Genomic DNA, 27,446 nt, shown 5'->3' with positions numbered 1-27,446 from the left:
AGAGTGCATCTGTTTCTGTTTCTGATCAGGAAATAGACACTTACAAGTCAAATGATTGTTGTAATAGAGCTGGTACTTCATCCAATACTAGTACTAGCCATCATGATGAACATGAAGAGCACACATGTGATTTGGAATATGAAGTAGACGAAAGTGAGAGTGTAAAACCAGTGCATAATGGATCATCTGATTTAAAAATAATTCTAAGACTGAAGGTGAAGAGAGAAAATAAGAAAGTGAATTACAAACAGTGCTTACCAGGAGAGAAGGTTTTAGCTAGATGCTTCCAGCCTGCAGGTTGGAATAATGGAGAAAGGGTAGAGAAGAAGTTATGCGTTTGTTTTGAATGTGTAATTGTTTGTATTTATTGGGAGATGGAATTAATTTTCCATTTGGGTAGCTAGATATACATCAGATATAAGAATTGATATGTAGGAGGGTTATTATTTACCATTTTGACAATTGTAAGAGGGTAATGAGATGTTATTCTGATGTCAGGGTCATAAAACAATTAAAACAGTCATTTTTATATTTCAGCGAGTGAAGGAGCGTAAGACGTACACTGACCATGAATTGGACGATGATGATATTGAGGGGAAACGTCTGTATAAGATTGAAGATAAGGTGAATGATGACAAACACTGCAAGGACTATGCTCGTCATCTGAAAGGGGAAGGTGAGTAATGAATGGGCCCTTTAAAGGGAACATTACACCATCTCAAGGGGTGGGGGGGGGGGAGATAGGGGATATATTTCCAAAAAGTGACATTGCTCTATTATCAAGGAGAGGCATAGAACCTCAAAATGACGCCTGATCCTATTTCAAAGACACCATCTCAGGGGAGGGGGGAGATAAGGGATAGATCCTCAAAAAAGGGCGAATGACACAATCTCAATGTGGAGAGATAGGGGATGGAACTTTACAAGGGGACCATGGTGATTGAACCTTTATAGGGCACATGTCAATATATCAAGAGTGAAGAAAGAGATTGGAACCTTAAAGGGCAAATCATTATTAAGGTGAAAGAAGATCAACACTGTAAGTGCTAGGTGTGTCATCTGGCGGGAAGGTGAATGAGGGATATTATGGGGTTTATCCCTTAGGATCCCCTAGAAGAGGGGAAAAGATTTGAGGTAAAAGTTGATAACAGTTTAAGAAGTAGAAAATATGTTTTTTTTTATAATTTTATTTTGGTTTTGAGGTAAAAAAAATGCGAACTTAAGCCATTGAGCTAAGAAGTTCAGGTATCTTAAAATGTAAATTAATGGAAAACAATTTTAATAATTCATTTTGAAATAAATGGCCAATGGGCAAAACTATCTGCTTCTTGTTTTCTATCTTAAAATTTTTGCAAAATAAGTTCCCCTGGAGGCAAAAACACTAAAGTATTTCTTTCATTCCTTTCCAGAATTCAATCTGAAGTATTTGCAAGAGAATGGGCTCCAGTTTCCAATATTGTTCGCCGAGAAATCTGGACTTGGTCTCAGGTAAAACACATGATAACAGGGATGGATCCAAGAATCAATCATTAGAGGTGGCATTCTTTAGGAGGGCACAACTTTTTGACATTCGCCCCACTCTCAGAACAGAAATTTAAATGGTTTAAAATGTTAGCAGATGGGTTCTCCTTAAAGTTATGCATTTCAAGCCAGAAAGGATGCATTTTAAGCGTATTTCATAACTTTTTTAGCCCATGGCTATTTTGATTAAAAACATTTTGTAAACAGTATTGTAAGCCATTTGTTTGCATACCTGCTGAAAACTTTCCTAAAAACCAGCACCCAAGTGTTAATATTCTTAGGTTAAACACCACCAATATTTACTGTCAAAATAATGCCATGTGCACTGCATGTTTATTAGGACAAATATGGTTAGCAGAAATCATTTCAAGATGAAAATGTTCAAAACATACCCCCTAATGTTTATGAGAAATCAGAACCGTTATATGCATTTCTGTAACTGGCTTGTCGGTTAGTTGTTTAAAAAGGTTTGGGTATTGTGATAGCTTTAATGTCGGCTTCAGCAACATAATTCAAAATCTTTAATTATGGCCATCAAATTTAATAGCAACATAATGAGACATTTTGCCTATAAGCAAATGTACATGAAGACCCATTTAATAATTATCATTTATGTTGACTTATGAAATAAACATCATGAAAGTCTTGGTGTTTTCTCTGCCTGGCTCTTGTTTTGTTAGTATAATATTTATTAACAAGATAAATAATCTTTAAGCAGTTACGGGTAACACTGATCTAGTAATTTATTGGTAGTAGATGTGTTGCATTTCACACAATAAGCATGTAACCAATATTTCAGAGTTCCGAGCCTCAACTTCAAAGTAAGCGATGTGAAGGCATGTGTGGGTAAGTGTGCGGCAAGCTCTTAATCGCTGACCCGTGGAATGAATTATAATGAAAAAAAATTAAGAAACTGAAGCTCACTATTTTGTCAAACATTTACCTTGCACTTTGAATGTAGAAAAAGTGGATAGTATGCATTATTCAGTGTGTGTATACCACTTGATAAATTGCGTCATTAAAGTTACTCGGAAGCGATATTTTGATTTGAAAAAGAAGAAGATATCTTCACTATTCCTTCATCATTTTAAATGAAACAAAGCGCAGTCTTTGCTGCTTATGGCGCCCTGCATTCGGTCTTTACCAGAGTTTGATTGAGAGTTTAGTTTCTTAAAACACTTCGACAAACCTTTTCACAATACGGCCGTCAAAGTACTGTCAAAACATTATTTTGGAAACAGGTTTTTCAAAGTGTTTGATAACACTAATGACTTTATTAAATTTCGGTAATAAAACAAATGCAGGTCTCTTTAAGCAGCATAGACTGCCCTTTCTTTTATTTAAAATGGTGTTGTAAAAGAAAAGTTATCTTTGATTTAAGTCTTCATTTTAAGCAAAATGTTGCCTTCCGACGTTGCATATATGACGTAATTTATCACATGGTATACACACATTGACTACTATCTTTCGATTTGTTAGACATTGGGTTGGTTGGTCAGACCTTTGATAAACTCATCAGGTGATATGTGTTATAATATGTATGTTTATAAGTAAAACAAGCACAGCTGAAACAGGTTTCTCAAAGTTAGTTAGAAGAAGTGTTGATGTCAAGTGTGTATGTGAAACAGGTTTCTCAAAGTTTGTTAGAAGAAGTGTTGATGTCAAGTGTGTATGTGAAACAGGTTTCTCAAAGTTTGTTAGAAGAAGTGTTGAAGTCAAGTGTGTATGTGAAACAGCTTTCTCAAAGTTTGTTAGAAGAAGTGTTGATGTCAAGTGTGTATGTGAAACAGGTTTCTCAAAGTTTGTTAGAAGAAGTGTTGATGTCAAGTGTGTATGTGAAACAGGTTTCTCAAAGTTTGTTAGAAGAAGTGTTGATGTCAAGTGTGTATGTGAAACAGGTTTCTCAAAGTTTGTTAGAAGAAGTGTTGATGTCAAGTGTGTATGTGAAACTTTCAGAGTAGTAAAGATTTGAAAGTTAACAACAACATCAGATATGAATGAAACATAAACAGGTTCATGTAAACTTTGTTTTTCCACAGGTTCGCGGCGTATGCTGGACGTTATGGACGTGAACACACAGAAAGGCCTTGAAATGACGATGAAGGAGTGGGTGCGATATTACGAGAACACGGAACGTGATCGCCTCCTTAATGTCATCAGCCTCGAGTTCAGCCATACAAAGCTAGAAAACTATGTAGAGTCACCAAACTTGGTAAATTGATAGTACCAAAAGCTGTGCTTGACTCAATATTTGTCAAACTTTGTAGAATGAGTCAATTATATTCATAGTAACCACTTAGCTCCCCTTACATATTTTGTTCTGATGGGAGTTTATGTTACATGTAGTATTACAATTTTCTTTACATTTCTGTTTAAATAAAGATGTAAGACTAAAGTTAAAGTATTTGAGGGAATACAGATAATGACAATCATACATATATTTTAAATACAACATCTTACCTACATTTTAAACCAATTAAGAAGGAAGACAATCTGTTTCCTAAAAATAATCTATCCTAATTTCACATTGTCAAATATGAAATGACCTCTACTTTGGTAGCAGTTAATGTTTTGCAAAGAAATGTTGCACAGAGAAATGTTGCAAATATAGAAAGATTCCCAGTACTTCGTACAAGAATTATAAAAAAATTTTTTTTTACGTGTTTGTGTGGTTTATTTTATTCGTATTCATACAAGAATTATAACATTTTACTAGCTAAAAGTGTATTCTCTTTGTAGCAATATATCAGCCTTGGCAACAATTGTGTTTCTTTGTTGTTTTTGATATTTGACCAGAAGTAGAATGTTGTGTTGTCAACATCATTCCTGTTAAAACTCAAATTTCATTAATTTTTTTCATATATGTTGATCATGTTCATGCTGTTATTTAAACTTTTAATATGAATGGTGCTTTCCAATGGGTTTTTTTATCACTAGGTGCGAGAGGTGGATTGGGTGGACACAGCCTGGCCCCAGCACCTGAAAGACTGCCAGACAGAATCTACCAACGCTATAGACAAGATGAAATATCCCAAAGTACAGAAGTAAGTCAGTTAAAGAGGAGGAGACCATCTGCTGTTTTGTTCATGGTTTCTAAGATATTGCCTTGCTTTCTTTACTGGCAACAAACTATTTTAAATAGACTTTTTCAAATATATATGTAATTCAAAGACACACTTTATAGATATTATAAAGCAAATAAAGGTTATCTGTATGTTTTTTGTTCATTTTGAAATATTGGTACTACAGTTCAACTCCGTTGGCTCGAACTTGCTTGGCTCCATTTCTTTATACTAAAGGTAAACATTCCGCCTGGCGTTAATTTTCTGCGTTCAAGGTATTTCTGCTGGTCCCTGGGAGTTTGTGCCAACGGAGTTCGACTGTACTACAGTATAATACAAACTTGTTTCATAATAAGTTTAAATATTTGATCATGTTTGAGCATTTTTCCTGCAGGTACTGTCTCATGAGTGTTGCGGGATGTTACACAGATTTCCACATCGACTTTGGGGGCACCTCCGTGTGGTATCATATACTGCATGGGGAAAAGGTATCCTTTAAGGATGAGTGTACTCTGTATAACTTTATGATTCAGTTGCAATTGTGTTTAAAATAAAAAATAAAATGAGATGTAATTGGAGAACTGTTTTAGAGGCACCTCTTAGCTGTAATGATGTGGATTTTGAATAGAATGAGTGAGCACTTAAATTTCATCAGATTAAAAAGTGTATCAAATGCTATTGGAATAGTAATTTGACAGTTCTCTGAATTTGGAATAATGTTGGTCAGTCTGTGTGGCTATTGGATGGTATACTAAAACTTTGTTCATCCAATAACAGTTTGTGGTAGGACTTTGAAACTTCAGTGGTAGGAAGCCCTTGACCAGTAGATGACCCCTATTGTTTTTAGATCAGTAGGTCAAAGGACATAACAGTTTACAAACTATTCTTGTTACATGTATGCTGAATTACATTTGACACTTGGATTCACAAGCTTATTACAAAATAAATTTTCCAGATATTCTGGCTGATTCCACCTACTGACAGGAACCTGGCGAAGTACGAGAGTTGGGTGTTGTCAGGGAAACAGGGCGACGCCTTCCTTGCAGACTCCATAGACGAGTGCCAGAAAATACGTCTCGTGGCTGGGAACACTTTCATCATTCCGTCAGGTCTCGTGTTACTTTGTGTAGGGTTTGTTAACCTAGTTCGATTTGTGTTGGTGTACGATTGTTAGTCTATAAAACATGTAAACGAAGGTTTGAAGTTAAAATATTCTTTTTTTATACCACCATTAACTGTAAGTTTTTAGTTTGTTACCTTAATGATACATATTTCATTAATGTTTTAGCAAGTGAAAATTTTCTATGTGGCATTAATTTAAAAAAATTATTCTAAATGTTCTGTCTTTGGGGTAGAAAATCTCTTCCGTGTAAATTTTTATTTTACTTCGTACCAGATGATATCTTGTTCAATGGTTTTGTTTAAATAGAGTTTTAGCTAAAGAGTAATGGAAGGGTGCTACACCATGTCTTTATTTGGTAGCACCCTTTCGCTCTTATGGAGACCAGCATGCGTCCCCTTCTCCCATTATAGAATCAGTTGCTAAAGACTGTCAAATAATATTTAAAATGTGATAATTCATACAATCAGACTTTACATACTTGAGTGTAAAAACATAAAATAACTTTAGTTATACACATTTCTAACATTTTTGTCAAATTTATTATATTTGGTTATTCACAGCATGATACAATTTGTTCACTCCACCATTCGCACCCTGTCCCTATTCTGCAGCACCTTGTCCTTTTTAAAAACTGGCTAAAACCCCTATTGATACACATATTTCTGAAAAAATGAAGAAATTCTCAGCCGGCTGGAATCTGATACATTTAACACTTTTCTGGATGAAAAACTTGTTTGTATCTTAGGTTGGATCCATGCAGTGTACACACCAAAAGACTCCCTGGTATTCGGTGGGAATTTTGTGCACAGTTTCAACATGGTGAACCAGCTTAAAGTCTCCGCCATTGAAGATAAAACACATGTAAGTTAGTTGCTATAAAATGTGTCAAAACTCCTTTATTAATTTAAAACATATATGGTCCACCAAATCAGAGATGTACATAACTTTTAACTGTTCACAATTCTTTTTAAATATGTACCAGTAATAAACAAATATAAAGACGTCTTCATAGACCACTTTTTTCTTGGAAAGCCCTTGTGTATGAATATGGGCTCGGCCTAAAATATTTTAATTAAGTGTCCAAAAGGATAGGTTTATTTTATGTTATGTTTGTTTATTTTTTTTGTTGGCAGATTAACATTGGTATTGTCCCTACCAGAAATAAATGAAACCATACCCCTTGTTTAAGATCAGCTTCTACACAAAGGAGTGCAATCTATGATACTGACAGCCAGATTTTGACACATTCATACATAGAGGGGCATAGCCAAAGATATGGATATACAGTCTAAAGCTGTTGGCTTGATATCGCATGGCTTGATTTCCTTGTTGGCTCAAACTGGATGTCAAGGACAAATTTTGTTTTACTCTTCGTAAGCATTCCTGATTGGCTCGATATCCGTGAGGCTCCAAATATTTTGGCCGGTTCCTTTGATATTGAGCCAGCTGGTTTCAACTGTATTCCTGAGCATAAAACTAAGGGCAAATGGGAGTATGGACCTTGATTCAGTAACATGTGCATTGCATGAAATTTTTTCTATGTAACTGCCCTTAACATGTATATGATACTGCATGGTTTGATAATTATACATCATCTATGTTTCTGCCAGGTGCCCATGAAGTTTCGGTACCCTTTTTATGCCGAGATCCACTGGTACGTGCTCGAGAGATATGTGCACAGTCTTACAGGAGTAACGTACCTTGAGAAGCCGCAGCTGAACGAAGATTTGGAGCTTATTACAAAGGTAAATATTGTACATATACATTGCTGTGCTCACAAGAGACAAGCTCAGTCTTTTCAGAGATATGCACCTTGAGAAACCTCAGTGCAACCAAAGATTTGAAGCTCATTATAAAGTTAACTATTGTAAATACAAAAACATTGCTGTGTTTGAGAAATACCTGAACAGTCTCATCACTGATGACAACAGAGTTATATACGTTAAGAAATCAGGGCTGAACACAGACTAGGAGCTCTACAAAGATAGAACAAAAAAATGAATAATTCCAGTAGATGATGTTGCTAATATTTGACATGTTTTATGTTTTATAGAAATGTTTTACAAACCCTTCTAAACAATATAATCAGAAGTCAAATGTTTTTGATAATTATAAAGTTTAATGGAATACTATCAAGCTAGCCTTACAGTTGTTTGATAGTTCCAAGAAAATGAATGCCAACAAGGTTCTTACACAAATGTACATGTACCTGTATGTGTTTTCAGCCTGAAAAAGATCAGGGAAGTGCTAATTCCATTGAAGAAACACTGAACAAGCGTCTGGCTGTCTCCCTTACTCGGATTGATGAAACTACCCGCCGTCGTTCCACCAGCGATGACGACAGTACAGCCTCTGGCCCAACACGCTCTCCTGGCCAATCAGGAAACCCCCTATTGTCTCGTAACTCATCGTCAGAGAGCTGCAACTCCAACGATATGAAGCTCTCAGAAGAAAAACCGAAGGGACCCTATAGTAGTCCTGTGAAAAGGACAAAGAAGCACGTTCACTTGACCAAATACGAGCTAGAAGGACTGACTGAGGTCGCCAACTGGGTGGACAACCTCCCGCCCAGCAAGAGAGGCATTCCCAAGGACCTCATTGATCCAGGCACTATCCTTAAGGAAATCAGGGTAAAAAGGCTTCTTTTGTTTTGCTTTTCTTTACATAAAGGCAAAACTAATCTTTTCAAACATACAACCCATTTCAATATGGCAAAATTAAGATTTTTTATTGGGGGAGGATTCTATTAATTTTGCAAGAAATTTAATAAAAGGGAGACTGCCAAGATTGAAGTTTCTCCCGTTGTGTGGGTTGAATCTTAAAATGGAATAGCTGTTATCATCTTGCCTCAGACTGGATTTTGATATTTCCTCACACATTTCATTCTTAACATTACCTTAATGTAAAATGTTGCCAAAATTACTTTCAGTCATAAGGTATGTTAAGTATGTACATGTAAATTATGATGTATTTCTCCTCAGCGCCTGATAGCAGAACATATGAAGGACAATCCAGAGATGGCTATAACTGGGGAACCAGTCCTTGAGTGGACGAAAGCGACCAAGGTATGCAACCCTGCAAAGATTAATAATCCTTTTAATACCTCCATTTGCTCTGGCAGTTCATAAAATTTACTTGTTAAAAATACTTCTCATAAATTTGAATATTTAATGACTTTGTCTTTCTAATTATAATTCCCTATGCACATTTAAAAAAACACACAACACTATCAAGATATATTTTAGTATAACGATCACGATGCTGTTATTTGTGGGTGAAACTAGGAATGCCATTCAGTTCATTTCCAAACAGGAGCAGTGTATAAGAGTTTTATCAGAACTTGTATCCAAATTTGATCCTAATTTCAGAAACTAATCAAGCTCAAACAGAAGGCCAAGACAGCCAAGCTGCTGGGGGTTGGGACGGTGCCCAAAGCCAAGAGTGCTGGAGGGAAACTAGCTGCAGGGAGCCGGCGTAGACGTGTGAGGTGTAAACAATGTGAGCCGTGTACGCGGGACGACTGTTTGGAGTGTAATTTTTGTAAGGATATGCGGAAATACGGCGGACCTGGAACAGCCAAACAGTCTTGCATCAGCAGACAGTGTCTTCGGGTATGAAAACTGTTCACATTTGTATTGTATCAAGTTTTGCCATTTTCTGAAAGAAATAAGTGTTGTTCACGAACAAAGGGGTAAGTGCCCCCCTTTTTCTACCTGTTGGAAATATCAGAAGAAAACCTCATGAGAGAGTTGGAAGTTACACGAGGTGACTTCAATTATTTTAAAAACACAATTTTTCAGAAAAAGGAATGGTTGGAAGGCACCTGTATACTGGCTGTGTTTAAATATATAAAATAGTAGAATAATATATGATTTAAAAAAACAAACTGGAAAAAGTTAAAGTTGGCATATACACTGAATAAATATGACTATCAATTGATAAAAAAGAAGCAATCTGAGATTCTGGAGAAGAGTTCCTTCAGAAATTAAAAATAATTTAGTATGAAACTAGCAATCTTAGTTTAATGGAGACTATGGTTTTGACTGTCAAAGTAAGTGAAGTGTTCTCAACATCCTCTAGCAAAGGCTTCATGGGGCACAATATATGCTTGATAGATGCCAAAATGATATTTTTTATTAATTTTTATGCAATATATGTTCAACTTATTTGACTTTATTGATTAAAAAAGCATAAAATTATCATTTGTTTCCAGTTAAAAAAAATTAGCCTTTACAAATGTGGATTAAAAATACCCAAAGCCACAAATTACTCAGTTAAAAAATGCCAAAATATCACGAATGTATTTTTAATTTTGATAAGTGTACCTTATATCATGTTTTATGTTTAAAAATCACAAAGTCTAAAAAGATATGAAAACAATATTTTCATTTATATTTTTTCATCCTGTTTGTAGCCAGTGTTGCCGAAGTCTGCGGTGTGTCAGATCTGTACATCAGCTGTGTGTCGGCTGGAACGGTCGGTCGCCAGTAAGGAAGATGGGTCGGCAGATGAGGAGGAGGATTACTCTACATGTATCATGGAGGTAGGGCTGCTATACAAGTATAATGGAGGTAGATGGAGGTAGGAAAACTTATGTAAAATGATGGTTATGCAGAATGAAGTTAAAGTTCACAGATTTGGCATAAGACTGGTTTGCTGAGATCACTAATCATAACAGTAAATAAAACAACACATGGCCAACTCTTGGAGAGTATGTGGACTAGGTGTCAAATTGCTTCTCACCTGGACCTCCTTGGTTCATTTCCTGGCCTGTGTGTCTTTCAGCTTGGTTTTTGGTCACCCAGCGGGATGATTGGGTTTTCTCAGGGTACCAGTTTCCACCAGATCACTTGACCCCACTTCACACAACTTCATGCTAACAATTTTTACTAAGCATGTGTTTATACAACTTTAATAACTTTCTTCACAATTGTTGTAAAATAAATAAACTTAAAACCAAGTGTCAGATTGAGTCTGTGATCATGAAACTTGGTATTTCAGATAACTCTATCTGATATCTTGATGTTTTGTATGAATGCTTATATTATCAGATTATTACACTTCAACAAAAACATGCATGTTTGCAAATTTTAATAAGATATATTACTTTCCCCTTTAGTGTGGCCTGTGCTGGGAAATCGTCCACCCGCTGTGTTTGAGTCGAAAGTTCGAGAACCTGACAACTGAGGGGGCAATTAACGAGGACCTTCCCAACAGCTGGAAATGTTCCAAGTGTTGCTATGATGGCAAAGAGGGACAACTGAAGGTGAACAATTATATAGAGTTCTTTCACTTCCTTTCAAATAGTCACATAAAAATTGTAAAACAAATAAGTGATTCTGACAACGAGGGACATCGCAAAGTGACATTTGTCGTGATTAGAATAATTTCCTTTGGATGGAGTATTTTATAATGTTTTTTATCTGATTGATATTGTATAAAAACAATGCTGTGATTTATGTTGAAGAATGCATTAAATTTGGAATGAATACAACTGTCAGATTCAGAATACATTTCGATTTCGAATGAGATAAACATGGTCATTACCCGTGAACTATGATTTTCAGACACGTGTATTCAAGGGCGGATGGCGGCCCAACCCGACCAGCACCCCACCCCCTCTTTCGGTGTCCCCACCCCCATTATCAGACAACAGTCGAGTAAGCCCAACCCCCAGGGATATCATTACCGAGGGGAAACGAGTCACCGTCAACCAGGCTGTCAATCAAGACATGGTTAGTGGATTAACTTAAGATTAATTTATGGGTTGCTGACTTGTTTGTGGTGTATCATGAAACCAAAGTTAGGGTTAAAAGAGTAATCACAAGACCGATATAACCTGTTCATTTTTTTAAACTTAAAGATGGAGTTACATCCTCCTTGCACTTTGTTAATACAATAAGGAAATGTTTTTACTTTTTCGTGCTATACTGCAACCAATTGTTAAAAAAATTGTTAAGTTGGCCATAGTCTACTTTTGGCTTGTATGCATATTTAAATAATTTGATTGGTTAATAACATTTTTTGGAAATATTTTGACCAATCATACATAGAGCACACACAACCAACATTCAAGCAGATAGAGCACACACAACCAACATTCAAGCAGATAGAGCACACACCACCAACATTTAAGCATATAGAGCATACACAACCAACATTCAAGTTGATAGAGCACACACCACCAACATTTAAGCATATAGAGCATACACAACCAACATTCAAGCAGATAGAGCACACACAACCAACATTCAAGCAGATAGAGCACACACAACCAATATTCAAGCAGATAGAGCACACACAACCAACATTCAAGCAGATAGAGCACATACAACCAACATTTAAGCAGAAAGATCACACACAACCAACATTTAAGCAGATAGGTCACCCACAACTGACATTAAAGCAGGCAGGTCACACACAACTAACTTTTAAGCAGATAATGCATACAAAACTAGCTTCTGTCAGATGAAGTGCATATAACTAAAAGCATTTCACAAGATAAAGCAGACAGAAAAAAATCCAACACATGTATGAGTTTGCTTATGCATATTAAGGCCATACTTGCATATCCATGTATTTGTGGTAAAAATGTTTTCTTCTGTGTAATGTTGTCAGGAAAGTTGACATGTCAAACAAAAGTGAATGACTATATCTAACATATCCAGGTGTTACATTACATAATTATAGTTTATTTTAGTTCCTAAGTAACGAGAAAAAAAACACATTTAAGAGATTAAAAAAAAAAATAATTGCCCTGACCTTAAGCAAAATGGAGATATGTTTTCAAGGAATTATGGTGTTAAGATTCATGCAGGGTTTATTTCTTGGAAATAGATTGTCATTTTCAAGAATATCCTAGAAGTATTCCTGGCATGAAATTCCTTAAAGAGATTCTTTATTTTTATGTTTCTTATTCATTGACACTGTGGAATTACATGCCAATGATGTGAATTGCTGGCCTCTAATGTCAAACAAGTTATTGGAAATGCAAAATGCAAAATGAAAGATAAGTTCAAATGCACGGATATGCAAAGAAATGCTGGATTTGCTGTTTTTTTCTCATTCTACTGTTACAGGTAATGTGTCAGAAATTTTTTATTTTTTGCTGATTGATTTTAACAAAAAAGCTCTGTTGTATAGTCAGTTTGAAATTCAACTAAAAGCTGCACTCTCACCGATTGACCTTGAGGCAACTTTTTTAAATTTTTGTCTTGGAATGAACCAATCTTTGTGTAAATATTTGGAAACTTGTGATATAAGACTGGTGAATAATAACAGATCACAGTTTTTAATATTTATGTTTGAAAATTGAATTTTTGTGGCTAAAACTAAACTAAACACTGTAAGAAAAATGAGTATTTCAGCATAAAACATCAATTTTTGAATGTAAATATGAAAAACTGCAATTTGCACCTTTCTCAGCAATCTTATACCACTGGCCCCAATTTCTCGAAACTTCTTAAGCTTAACAGGCTTAAGTCGCTTATTTCAATTAGCCAAAATATATACTGAAAATGGATTTTGATAAATGAAAAATTGTTAATTCTGATAATCATACAGATTGTTCTTACATAATTTCTCAAAATTCTTGAAGAAGTGAATATAACACATTTTATAGAACAACACAGATAGTGAGATTAGCTTAATCCTGTTATAAGGGACTTAAGAAGTTTTGAGAAATTGGGGCCAGGTTCTCAGACATTTTAAATACACAAAACTAAGACCAAAAATAAAAGGTTGTCAAAACTGTCAATCTGTGAGAGTGCAGGTCTAAGGTATGAGGAGTGCAATAATGTGAAACACTCACGTCATGTGAACCTATATTAAAAATTATCATAACAGAAATGGCATGATAAAACAAAATCTCATTTTCATTTTTATAACCTAATCTGTTCATCATAAGGTTTTAAAGATGAGTTATTGCTCTTAAAGCTGCACTCTCACAGATTGAACGTTTTGACACCTTTTTTATTTTTTGTCTTGGAACCAGCCAGTGTTTGCGAAAATGCATGGAAACCAGTTATATAAGACTGCTGACAAAAAATTGGATCGCAGATTTTTATATTCAAGTTCAAAAGTTGGTTTTTATGCATTTTTCTTAAACCAATAGTATACATGAATTAAATTTTGTAAAAAAATATCATTACACATGTTTGTGATATGACAAATTTAAGAGAAGTAATAAAAATAAATTTTACAATTTTTATTTAGCAATTTTATTAATTTTCTTCTAAGCTTACAGAATGTCTATATGAAAACAGCTGTTGGTGATAATTGAAAAAAATAATCAAACTTAACATTTTGTGACTTTAAAATGAAACTTTAGCAATATTTGGTATTTTTGATGGATGGAGTATGTAACCTTAATAAAAGTTTTCTTTATGAAATGAACCGCAAGAAGATGAAATCGATCTTGAGTAAATATTAAGGAAACAGCAAATATGGTGTCTTAATTTCAAAACATGAACAATAATGGCAACATCAATGTTGTGGCATACTTTGAAGGTCAAGGTAACTGTGGAGATAATTAAAAAAAAATGGTGTGTAAAATCTGTTTCACTTTTGTTTGAGCCCTTTTATAAATGTTTCTATGTATAACATTGTTCAGAGAGTGTTAAATATCAACATATCAATATAAAAAAGTATGAGCTGCGCCAAGCACAAATGGGTTAGGTTTGAGCCAGGTTTTAAAAAAGGCAGGGTGCTGCACAGGAGGGACAAAGAGTGTGAAAAGGGCACATTGTATCAGGCTGTTTAGAAATTGAACATTATGAAATTGACAGAAAATGTTAGGGATTGTGATTAATTGAGGGCAAAAAAAAGGACAGAGTCAGGAGTGACTGCACCCTTCCATCAAATGGTAGAAATGGGTCTCACAATAATTTTGTCGTCATAATAAATATGCATTACACAGAAAACAAGTGTTAAATATCTTATCAGATTGCTTTTCTTTTTTTGCCATTGTGTTCAATTTTTTTAAAATTTCTTCTCATAAAATGCCCTCGCCCCTTTGTTCATTCTGTTACATTATATTTTATTCTAACACTATATTTTTCATACAAAACTGGCCATTATACCAATAATACCCTAAGATTTTTAGTCAAAACTAGCTGCCAGTATAATTTGTATACCCTATGTTTTTCAGACAAAACTAGCAGCCAGTATAATTTGTATACCCTATGTTTTTCAGACAAAACTAGCGGCCAGCTCAATGAAGGAAGAAATGGACATGGATGTTGGCCCAGATACAAAATCTCAACTTATGGTAACATTGACTTTTGTGCCAAATTTAGTGAAGATAGTAAATCAATTTTGAAAACTAAATGTCTAGTGTTTAGGTATTAATTGATCATTGTGCCAAAATTAATAAAGATAGTTTATCAATTTAAAATTTTCCAATGTTGGGACATGATTATTTTGATGTTAACCAATTATTATAATTCTAACATCATTATTGAGAAGAAAATACAAATTTTGATTTACTTGAGTTTATAAGGTAAAGAGAATAAATCGACAATAAAAAATATGTAAACAAACCATATAGTATACGTAGAAACTGAAAGACATACATGCAAGTAAGGATTAAAAATTGGACTAAAAAGAAATCGATCGATTGGAATTATCAATCAAGCCTTTATCAATCAATTTTCGATAATGTATTTAAAATCAAAATACCCGGTACTATGAAAATATTTGCCTTTACCCCGTGGTTTATATGTTTTACTGGAATAGTCCTTAAAAATGAAAGAAAATTATACTGTACTTTTGTTATCTGAAAGTGATTTTTGATGATGACCTTGAGGCTTTAAGCTGAATTCATGTACAAAATAATTTCTACTGTTGTTCTTCCATATTTTTATAGTTTTAGAGAATATTGCGATGAAGTGATAATTGGTTCTCAGATTATGCAAATGAACATCATCGATCTCACATCGTAAATTTTGACATTACTCAATTATTGTTTTTTCCCTGCATGCAAGATTTTGAATTCATGTTTTTTCCAGTCCATGCAAGAAGACAGAAAAGATGAGATAAAAGATGAAATCCAGGAACCTGCAATCCCTAAACCTGAACCAGTGGACTCACCCCATAATAAGAGGAAGCTTACACAGGATGAGTCTGTTGTTAGAAAGAAGGTAAATATACATGCACAGCTTATGTACATATTTAAACAAAAAATTACAATAAATGTTGGGGATAGTGACTACTACATTGTTAACGACATCATCGTTACTTTAAGAGGTTAAATAAATAATGATATGCTCATATATATTAAATTAAACAAGTACAGATGAAACAGTTGTGTTAAACCTTGTTAGAAAAATTGCAGATCAAAAATGTATCCATGAAATTTCCAGAGCAAAGAACAAATTTGAAAGTTAACCAAATCATTGTTAACAATGTTGTTAAATGTATGTAAGTTCTGAACAATTAGCCTTATATATACAAATAGGTCAGGAAGACAATTTGCAGAAGCCATATACTGGTATGAACAACTTAACTTGTTCTTGATGTTCTTGAGACATTGTTAAAGTCATCGTTGTTAACTATTGTTAAAGTCATCATTGTTAACTTTGAAATGTTTATTGCTCTGAATGTTTAATTAAGGCACAAATGATCAGTGGTATTTCTAACAAGACATGAGACAGCTGTTTCCGTTTTATTTAACTATATGAGCTTATCATCAAATAATTCATGTTTAAAAGTTAACAATGATCTTGTTAAAAACATTGTTAACTTTAACAAAGGCCTGAACAATCGGCCATTTGTCTGTGAAAATGAGTTCAGTTGAGGTATTAGTGTGAACAACAAAAAACAACATTTAACTAAAGATAGTTTTACTTATAAAACTTAAAACAATTTGTAAAATTAAATTAAAGAACTTTTTTTGAAAATATGTCAAAATAACTTCGTATGATTGCCTACTTATATAAAAATTAAAAATCCCCAAAATGAAAACAAAACTACACCACAGGACTATTTTTCTCTGAAAACATCATATGTGTTAAACTTATATTTCCGAATGATAAGAATGTCAATATTTAAATCTTGAGCTGCATATGGATGAAATAATGATAGTTCTAATGCATAGCACTGAGGAAAATAGAGGGATTAAATCGGTTCTTAGGCCCTACCAAATCAATGTTTCCTTAAACTGATTTTTTCAGAAAATATATACAATTTCAATAAAAGCTCCTCTTTTTCATTATGAAATTTTCTTTTTTAAAATTAAATAAAACAGGAACTCCCGGAAGGCTGTATATTTGCTTAAAATTAAAATTAGAAGGGCAACGTGATTGACTTTCTTCTGCTCAAGTTTTTAACCCAATGGATTAAATTGTTTTTATTTCAATTGCTCCCTTGAAATCTTTCGGCCATAATCTGTAAAAAAATAAAAAGATTGGTTTTGCCTAAGTGAAACTGGCAATTGAAATATTTTAAACACTTCAGCCTTTTCATCCTTTTTTAGAAGCGGGATATCTCACCAGCCCTGCAGAAAAGTCCAAGGTCTTCCAAACATACAAAAAGCTCACCAGCGTCTAAATCCCCATCTCGCACTGGCAGACTGCTCAAGGAACCATCTGCAGGAACCACAAAACGATCGAAACGCGAGGTACACAGACCACTACGATTCATCGATTTTGTTTGAATTTTGTATTGTATACCGTGTGAAAGTATTTATTAATTGTCTGGGGAATTTTGATTTTTGGCTTTGTAAATAATGTAGATAATTTATGAATATTTTTCGGCCTTACATTGTATATTGTTTGTATGTTTTTAGCAGATGCTCAAGTGACTAAAACCATATAAGATCGATCTGTTAAGAAATATTTTCACTTTTTGGGATTTTTAAAAAAAAAAAAATTTGGAAAACAGTTTTGAGTAAAAATAGAAAAAAAAGTTTTTTTGTTTTTTTTTCCAAATATTTATTTTTATTTTTTAGTCTACCATTTCTTTAAATCTAAATAATTATGACAAAATCTGCATCTTCCAGGAACATGTATGACAAATGCATGTTTTGATAATTCTTGTACAGATATTGAGTTCATATTGAATTTTGGTTTTAAACTCAGGACATTTTAGATAGAAATCGTTATAAATTTTTACTGTGCATATTTAGTGCCAAATTGATACTATTAGTTTTTATCTTCTTGGCTCATATTTCTATTGGTTGATTTAATGCCTACATGTCCTAAGTTTATTTGCCAAGTACATTTTACATCTTGGTTAGCGGTGTTTGCTTGTCAATAACTTACTGACTGTGGTCCTAACTTAAGTTGAACCAATTTTTATGCACTTAAAATGAAGGCTAAATGGATCTTATTTCCCATATTTTCTTACATATAAGCAGTATGCAGCTCGCAAGTAGAATGCAGAATTGTCCGAAAAAAGGCAAAGCTCATAAAATAATGTTTCACTGTTTCTTGTTACTTTGTTGCATGTTTTTCATGGTACTTTATTTGCACGCTTTGTTAATCATGTTGCAATTGTTTCAAGTTCTTCATACATGTGTAATAACGGCTTGAAAAAATAGTTTTTTATATCAAGGACACCACACTGAAAATAGCCACAGTAAATGATATGGAATACTTTTTGCTTGGAGTATAAATTACCTAAGATGATTCAGTGTCATCAATTACCATTTTTGATTGAACTTCGGGTTCAAAATAAAATCACTGTCAGAAGCATATTTAAGATAAGAATAATTATAATATTATATTAATATTATACCCCAGAGGCCATATTTGATATTAGTCTTATCTTTGTTCTTAGACACGCTTCAGCGATTCCGTTCAGTCCATTGGTCAGTTATTTTTACTGTCCAATCAAAACTGTTAGATTCTAATTTTAAAATTTAGTGAAATCTGAGGTGGATATTGAATACAGTCCCTTATAACTAAAAAGATAATGCAAATAAATGATCTCATATGCTCATTATTCTTCATAACTGTTTATCTATTGTGTTTACGTTTTTAACTTGTCTGATTTTTAAAGAAGAAAAGTCAAAGTGTTGTCATAGCCTTGGTTTCATTTACAGTGTTGTTATGGTTGTGAAAAAGCTTTAACCTTGACCATAACTAAGAACATTTGATATATCAAATGGAACTTGGTACACATGTTTCGGGGACATTTTACACATACACATCAAGCCCAATAACTCTTATTTAAATAAATATTGAGTTATACACTTTTTTTGACAGACGAGCACTGAAGTTTGCTCCGCGGCAATATTGTAATATTTCAGCTAGCATATTTTTTTTACATTTGCATTAATCATCACATACCTGTACTTCAAAAGTTCTGAATAAGTTCTTAGCATGATACAGGACTATTTAATGCATTTTCATGATATCTTTTTGAAGCTTACTTTGTTTTCAAAGTTTCATCTAACCATGTTATAACTTCCAAAGTTCCAGTTTCTCTTTATCTTGTTCTTGATTTGTTTGTGTTCAAAGGACAGCCGAGTTTAACTTTCAAGAAAAATAAAGAAAGACATAGCATTAGCTAAGATTTTGTCGTTTATTATTTATCTATTTTAAAAAAGACATAAATAGTCATTAATTCAGTTGGCTCTTGGTTCTTACGATATACTCTTTAATCTTTTAGTTAGATATTGTAATAATTATCAACACCGATGTTGTAATAAGTTAGATATCTTGTGCAGATTTTGTTGTTATGGATTCAGTCTTGAATGCTTTTCATGCATCTTTTACATTTTCTAATCATCTGCAAATTTCAAGCATTAATTTCCATGCGAGCCAACTAATTCTGACTATTTTGTCTTTTCCAGACTGTGTCCGGACCATTTTCTTATGACTTTCACGATGATGATGATTTAATGGATGTTTCCATGCCATTACCCGAAAAAGGCAAAGGTAAAAGTCCGAAGGGCAAAAGGTCCTACATGAGAAAAAAAGACATAAAACAAAAAGAAATCGGACAAAGCGCTCCATCAGCAAAATTAAAACACAAAGCTTCCGAAAAAAAGGTGTCAGAAGCTAAAACTACTCCTGTAATAAAGACTGCTGAAAATCTTGATAGTGAACAACTTCAGAAAACATTACTTGAGCATATTGAGAAAAGAAACTTGCCGAAAATATTACCGAGGTTTGCCCCTCGACCTGCGCCAATTACTCCACCGGAAGAATTCTGCGTCACTTCCAGCGGAGTTAAAAATCCACTTCCTTGTAAACTTTGGACTCGTGTCTTTTGGTATCTTCCTCAAAAAGATTTGGCCCACTGTCTAGCTGTTTGCAGTGTTTGGAATCGGTGGTGCATAAATCCGTATCTATGGAAATCTATTGATCTCAGTCGTAAGAGAATTGTCCAGGCACATTTAATAGGGATCGTGAGACGACAGCCGAGAGAATTATTCTTAAATGCTGTCATCATGACCCAGAAACAGATCTTGTGGCTATTAGAAAGGCTCCCACATTTAAAAAACTTGCATATGTCGAAATGTAGTTGGGCAACATTGAGTGGTTTATGTATGTCATCGTGTCCCTTACTTCACACATTGGACATCTCCTGGGCAACAGGGCTCAACGACCGATGCTTCGAGGATCTCGTTATGCCCCCTGTCGATAGAAAACCTGCAGTGATAAACATCAGTCGTCTCCATTGCTTGAAATCTTTGAATATTGCAGGATCGGAAATTTCTGACATGTCGTTAAGTCTGCTTACAGCTCATTGTCAGAAACTTGAGCAATTGAATATAAGTTACAGTACGAAACTCAGTGATCGTGGAATCGATGCTCTGGTTACTTCTGAATCAGAATATACTAAAACGTTAAAAAGTTTGGACGTGTCTGGCTGTCGACAGCTGACGGAGGGAGCGATCGAAGTGATAAAAAAACTGAAAAAACTTGAATATTTGTCTACGGTAAACTGTATTAGAATTCCTATTGAAAAATGCAAAGCTTTGCAAAATATGCACAAATTCAAAAGATTCAATTACTAAAAACAAGTCACAGGTCTTAAGTTCAGTAATGTACATACTGTTGAAAGCGTTTTTGTTACATTTAGCATGAACTGTTTCTGCAATATTTTTATACACATGTACATGTAGTTCTGTACTATACAATTCTTATATAAACAATTACAGTGTGGATGCCACATGATAAAATATGTCATATATGGTACATTGAAAAGCAACATTTTGCTTAAATGAAAACATAAAACAAATATAATTTTCTTTTACTACACCATTTTAAATGAAACAAAGGGCAGTCTTTTCCGCTTAAAGAGCTCTGCCTATGTTTTATTACAGGAGTTTGATAAGGTGATTAGTATCATCAATCACTTTGACAAACATGTTTCTGAAATAATTTTTTGACAGTGCTTCGTAAGATGACTGTTTAGTGAGAAGGTTTGTCGAAGTGTTTGATGAAACTAAACGCTTAATGAAACTCTGGTAAAAGACCAAAGGCTGGGTTCCACAAGTGGTGTAGACTGCGCTATTTTTCATTTAAAATGGTGAAGAAAGAGTTATCTTTGTTTAAAGTCTTCATTCGAAGCAAAATATTGCCTTCCGATGTAGCATTTATGACACAATTTATCACGATGTATACACATACTGAATTAGAAAAAAACATGAATATCAAGTGCAGTTCCATATCATTGCAAAATTCATAACATATAACCTAATCACACTAAGGAACTATTCTTTTCCCTGTATTAAAGTGGCTATACACTGTATGATTAAATAGCTGAAAAAAAAGAAAATTGTCAAAAGCTGACATAAACTTGGTATCGACGTGTATGATGCATTGAAACTAACTAACTGAAGTACCACATAGTTTAAAATTAATTTATTTTTTGCAGTTTTTTTTTTTTCCATTAAAAAAGATTACCAGGTATGTCTACCTAGTAGAATTCATTTTTATGCATGATTGGCTAGTCGTTGTTATCACGTGATATAACCAAGTTAGGTATAGAGCTTAAATCTTCCAAAAAATTAGAGTAAGCCTTTGTACATGTAGCTCAGTGGATACAACACTGGACTGCAATTTTGGTGACACTGCTTCCAACCCGGTCTCCAACTCCATTTATTTTTTTACATTTTGGTATTTTTATTACAATTATGATATCAAAGAGTAAAACATTTGAGATTCGTGACAGAGAAAAAACTTTTTTTGGTGCCAATCTGGTGTATAGTCCCTTTAATGGCTGCAGAATTTGTTAATGAGGCTACAGATCGATGGTTTTTAACATGGTCAAATTTCCATAGGGGTGATAATTTGACAAAAAACATCAAAACACAAATTAAGAGAGGCTTCTTTGCATTATCGGACTAGTCAGCCCACAACCTTTAAACGGACTGAAGCTGAAGACCATTCAATGTCTGTTACTAGTGTAGATTGACTGGGAGGCTACTATATTGTCAGGAGGTTGGAATAGGTCTGTACTACATCTTATATTAAACCACACTTTATAATTTGACTTTTAAATTGTCACTCAGTACTAACATATGTATCACAAACATAAATTTCGAGTGATGAACCTTAAACTACTTACTCTAAACTAATGTATTTATGTGCTCTATTATTGTTTCGTGTTTTCTACACCTTTCTTTCAAATTAAACAGGGTATCCTGCATGAGAACCATTGCTTTCAACATTTACTCACCCTGGTATATTAAAACAATTATATTCAGTGTGGTAAATCTTATTTGAGAGAAAGAGTGCATTCGCATCAGTGAATTTTTCCACATGGGAAGACGTCATATTCTGTATAAAACAAGTATTAAATATTAATTCAGACAAACGTTATGTTTGCAATTGTTGTCCTTAAATGTTTGTCTTCTTGGGAGGTTACACACAACCAATTTTTCAGAGGACCTTATATTTTGTTTTGAGAAATAGTGACCGGTCACTATTTTTTCATAATGCCCGCTAAACTACATGTTGAATATGATACTTTTTAAAGGCCCACTGTCACTTTAAGTATAGAAGTAAATTATGTAAGGTATTATATATATATATATTGTTATGGGAGGTTTCAACGTTAACTGTATTGAATTTGTTTCGTCTCAGTTCTTGTTCAATAAATAGAAAAGAAATACCTGTTTATTTTGTGAAAACTGGTACCAAATCTATAATTTGATAATGAATAATAGTATTAGTGTTGATGTAATGGCAGTCATGTGATATTAAAGTTTTGACAACGAAGTCAATCACAAGCTACTGTATAAATCTCTACTATGGACCCAATACCTGTTTCATTAAAGAATCTTAGTTTTAACTCACACAAAAACTGCAATCTGGATGTCAACATTACCAACCAGTTGTTTCACTTTCTTCCGTTCCTCTGAGTCGGCAAAGCATGGCAGCCACAAAAGGATCTCTTCGAACAGTGTTCTCGTCGTCGTCAACTTCAGTTTCTGTCCAATAACTTTTGACATACATGGTTAAGAGTACACATTTAGTATACATGTTTGTCAGTAGATATCCCCTATTTTAGGATGAGTATGTCAAGGTCGTGTTATCCTGGACAAGTCCTCAAATTTGGTGTGCACATTGGTCATGATCAATAGATGACCTTAATGTAGTTTGGGGTTAGTAGGACAGTCATGTTGACCTTTACTAGAAAAAGGTTTCTAATCAATGATTTGTGATGACTAATTGTTTAATCCTCAAACTTAGTATACATATTGGTCATGGCCAGTAGATGAACCTTATATTATTTGAGGTCAGTTAATTCAATGGTCAAGGTCATATGGACTTTCACATTGCTAGATTAGCTACTTTACCAATGATTTCTTGATCTTGTTGAATAAACTTGTGCATTATATGACGACTGGTGACAGATCCTCTATAAATATTATGACCAAATTTGGTGAGGGTGGTAGGAAAAGGTCGAGTAAGAATGGGGACAAAGTAAATTTGTCATTTTCTACAAAAATGTTCTATACCGGCAACTAAGCGATAAGACTGATAATAGGACCTACAGTATATAAAATATATGACCATGAACATTGTACAAAAGTTTGATGAAGATAATGGTTAAGTTTAAGGGCTTTATCACCTTCTTTGCTAGGGGCCGAAATTAGGCTACTTCACAATTGCTAAAAATGGCATTTTTTCCCCAATTTCCATATATTTTTCCCAATTCCCAGATGTTTTTTCCCAAAAAGGAAGATGTTACTGCACAAATTTACAATAACAATTTATCCTGTTTGTGCAAAATAGTTTGTTTATTTTTTAAGTTAACAGAAAAAGAATGCTGTATAATTTAAAAGTTATTTGAGGGCCATCTAGTCCATATCTTGTTTCCAATTCTTTCCCTTGATTTAAAATCAACACTATGAAGATTGAAACTAATCTTTCTCCCTCTCTTGCCATTATGTCATGTTTAAAAAGGGAAGTCACAAACATGATTTCCCCCTCAATAAGATCTACATGTGTATTCATTGGAAGTCCATACTGTTACAGTTTATACTTTTCAAGTTTGCATGGCCCTGTGGAGTGCTTGTACACATTTCGTAATAAAAAGGTCATAATTGAAAAAAATACAACAGCTAGAAGTAGACTCACATGTAAGATATGAGCCTGTTTTTTATAACATGAGTAACAAGATTCATACTGATACCTTGACCTGTGTTTAAAAGTTGTCTTCAATATTTGTATGTGGAATTTCCCAATTTGAGATGTACGCATTTAAATTTCCCTATTTGCAGAATTTGACGTGTTTCCTATTTGCAGAATTTGACGCGTTTCCTATTTGCAGAATTTGACGAGTTTAAATTTCCCAAAATGAAAAGGCTAGGCCTTTTCACAATATTTGGTGAAAAAACCCTGAATTTGAGAGCTTGTCCACCATGGTTGATCCCATACAATACATCCGATTTCCTAAACAGGCGCATAAAAAGTGGTCGCCAAGTAAAAGGTATGACTTTTATATAAATTTTTCACACTTTGAATAAAAACAAACCAGAACGAAGATTTACACAATCATATATTTGAGACATACACACTTGAAAGTATCATAAAAATACAGATAAATGCACTTTCACCTTAAAATACAGGTAATAATTGATAGTGACTGACCACACAATATTTAATTTACTAAATTCAATAAACAAATGCTTTATAATATATGAAACAGATTTAGTACATAATATCAAAACAAGAAAATAAAGGCTGGCTTTGATACTTAATGGCTTAAATGAACAAATGGAATGACAATATGGTCAGGAAATGATACAAAACAATCTTTAAGGCATAGGTTCAACCAGAAAAACATAAAAAAAAAATCCCATCTCTGGTCAAACTTTCACCTATGGTTTAAGGTTACTAACACCTTTGGAAAAAGTTTTAAGAGGTTTTAATGCCGTCTTCATAAGGTTAGATTCTATCTAAAGCTACACATTAATAATTCACATCTAGGGAAATCATGTTACAAACATAGACATTTTTTGACTAGCTACCTTGAACAGCAATACATTGATGTATAAATTTTAGTATTAAAATTTAAATGGAATTCTCCACAAGAAGAATTTGAGTACAATAGTCATAGATTATTCTGGAACAATAACGAGACGTATTCGATGCACTTGGTCAGTGATTCCACAAGTACAAATATTCAGGTGAATGGAACATATTCCTACAAATACATTTCATTTGAATATATATATATATACAGTAAGCATGAAAGAGAAATAGAGATTCTTATCTTACAATTTCATTCAAATGAAACTGAAAAACAGGACATTACCGGTACCTCAAACAAATCATTATATCAACTCAAGATAAACAATGAATATCATATCAGGCACACTTTGAAATTAAGCCTGACACAATGCTCCAGACTTCAAATGTCTGCTTATAATACAGCAGCCCTATCTCACAGGAGATGATGTATTTCAAAAAGTGAGATGAAAAATACAGTTATGACAGAAGTTAAGTATTGATAAAAACAATATACCCTTTAAATAGAAGGGTTCCTTACATCATTAACTAGTTACCAAGTATATACACTGACATCGCCAGTTGTGGGGCTCCTAGCCCTCGCAAAAATATTGATAAAAAATGTCACATTCATGTACATTCCTTATTTTTTTTGTGAATTTGCAATATCTGTAAAAATAAACATGGAAAACAAAAATGGTCTTAACTTTTTTACCCCTGAATTCCCTGTGCTGAGTAAAACTGAGGTAAACTTGCATAATATTACATTATTAAAGTTAATATCTGTTTTGAAATTCTATTGACTTTTATGTACTCTGTACAAATAAAGCCCTTGAAACTTATTTTAAAATATCTTGTATTAATCGCACCTATTAAGGGACATTTATGCAGTTTAATATTTTCTGGTTTGGAATGGCAGTATCATATTTACAGTCCTTTATGAAACTAGTTGTATCATAAGAAATGGTGAATTAATTCAAAATAAAAACAATTTGTTCAAATAACACTAATAAAATGAGATTCTTCTATTCACCTGAAGAAATGTTAATACCTCAAACAACAAGAAAATTGTACATTGCGGTACATCAAGACATGTTCATATATTAAGCTATATATAGGCCTCACTGTAATACCGTTCAGGGTTTTTTTCTGACTAGTTTGGTGGTCTGACTTTTTGCCTCATTCTTTATATTAAAACATACACTTTTTCCAATTGATAAAATTTCTTTGCTTTGATAACAAATTAATTGGACACCCAAACCATTATTGAATGGAAGAGTTTGTGTATTCTAAAAACAACAAACCTCATTCTTTTATTATCTTTTCTGTCCATTTTTTGAAAGCATGCTCGTTCATTTCATTTTGAATTTTGAATTTTAGTCAAAATGACTCATCTTTCCGCATCAGAAAGGCACCGATTTTCATAGATAATACCTTAACAGTAATGCCCGATGAAAAAATGGCGAAGCACAAAAAAGTGTACAATTTATACAAACTTAAACCAAGCAGCCTTCTTTAAAGAAAGAAATTGAGATATCAATCTATCTATTCACCTAGCATGGCTGAAAAATTAATTTATGTAAAACAATAAACAACAGCTGAATGCAACATTATCTTCAAAGCACAAACTTCAAGCACTTAATTTTCTTACTTGAATAAGCTCTACACATACAGACATGCACCTTTTATATCAAAATAAGATCAATATGAAAACAATTAAAAACTCAATGCATAACGACAGACAATATACATAACTTAGCATAAGACTGTATTTGTCATTATAACATGGAACTTTAGCAATCAATGTTACAGAATAAAACATATCAGACACAGACACACTTTTCAACAAAAATGGCGTCAAGGTAACTTCATCAAGCGTTCCAAAATACAGAGGTCATCATCCGTATCAAAAACCCTCTCAATTCAATGATACGGAAGCTTTTGTCCGTATCCTCTGCAATCCTAGACACGGAAGCTTTCATCTGTTTCTGTAATCCTGCGCAGTCTCAGGTAGACATCTGTCCCCAGTCCCTGCATCGTCTGCATCGTGAGCTTGCCTCCGAGGAACTCCGCGTACGCTCGCGACATTGGCAGGCCGAAACCGTACCTGAAGGTAAGAAGGTAATGTTACTGTTACAGTATTGTTAAGTTTTGTAATGTTATATTTAGGGTTGTTGTTTTCTGACAATTTTTTGGCATAAATTCAACCCCCATTCCAAATGCTAAAACATATACATAAAAAAATCCAATTTTAAATATTAAAAAACAGAAAAATCTGTTAAAAAAACATTAGACTACCAAACTGTTTTTTATATGGAAGAAGAATTA

The 27,446-nt window shown here is 33.7% G+C and overlaps 2 protein-coding genes across 2 annotated transcripts in view; one reads left to right on the top strand and one right to left on the bottom strand.

Moving 5' to 3' along the window:
- LOC128231235 (lysine-specific demethylase 2A-like) overlaps positions 1 to 22,784 on the top strand; it is a 29,871-nt gene extending 7,087 nt beyond the window's left edge. The window contains exons 2-20 of the mRNA XM_052943776.1: positions 538 to 676; positions 1,410 to 1,488; positions 2,321 to 2,367; positions 3,561 to 3,733; positions 4,459 to 4,565; positions 4,978 to 5,071; positions 5,539 to 5,692; positions 6,452 to 6,567; positions 7,317 to 7,451; positions 7,932 to 8,336; positions 8,688 to 8,771; positions 9,075 to 9,317; positions 10,121 to 10,249; positions 10,826 to 10,972; positions 11,274 to 11,441; positions 14,900 to 14,974; positions 15,714 to 15,845; positions 17,180 to 17,323; positions 19,502 to 22,784. Coding sequence (XP_052799736.1) covers positions 538 to 676; positions 1,410 to 1,488; positions 2,321 to 2,367; positions 3,561 to 3,733; positions 4,459 to 4,565; positions 4,978 to 5,071; positions 5,539 to 5,692; positions 6,452 to 6,567; positions 7,317 to 7,451; positions 7,932 to 8,336; positions 8,688 to 8,771; positions 9,075 to 9,317; positions 10,121 to 10,249; positions 10,826 to 10,972; positions 11,274 to 11,441; positions 14,900 to 14,974; positions 15,714 to 15,845; positions 17,180 to 17,323; positions 19,502 to 20,671 — 3,741 coding nt within the window. The 3' untranslated portion in view covers positions 20,672 to 22,784. The remainder of the gene's footprint in view (positions 1 to 537; positions 677 to 1,409; positions 1,489 to 2,320; positions 2,368 to 3,560; positions 3,734 to 4,458; positions 4,566 to 4,977; positions 5,072 to 5,538; positions 5,693 to 6,451; positions 6,568 to 7,316; positions 7,452 to 7,931; positions 8,337 to 8,687; positions 8,772 to 9,074; positions 9,318 to 10,120; positions 10,250 to 10,825; positions 10,973 to 11,273; positions 11,442 to 14,899; positions 14,975 to 15,713; positions 15,846 to 17,179; positions 17,324 to 19,501) is intronic.
- A 1,865-nt stretch (positions 22,785 to 24,649) lies between these two features.
- LOC128231238 (3-methyl-2-oxobutanoate dehydrogenase [lipoamide] kinase, mitochondrial-like) overlaps positions 24,650 to 27,446 on the bottom strand; it is a 48,306-nt gene continuing 45,509 nt past the window's right edge. The window contains exon 11 of the mRNA XM_052943787.1: positions 24,650 to 27,225. Coding sequence (XP_052799747.1) covers positions 27,081 to 27,225 — 145 coding nt within the window. The 3' untranslated portion in view covers positions 24,650 to 27,080. The remainder of the gene's footprint in view (positions 27,226 to 27,446) is intronic.

This window comes from Mya arenaria, chromosome 4, assembly GCF_026914265.1.
Source record: "Mya arenaria isolate MELC-2E11 chromosome 4, ASM2691426v1".
Lineage (NCBI taxonomy): Eukaryota > Metazoa > Mollusca > Bivalvia > Myida > Myidae > Mya > Mya arenaria.
Note: the sequence above shows the minus strand (reverse complement) of the source record. Positions and strands in the feature narration are given on the sequence as shown.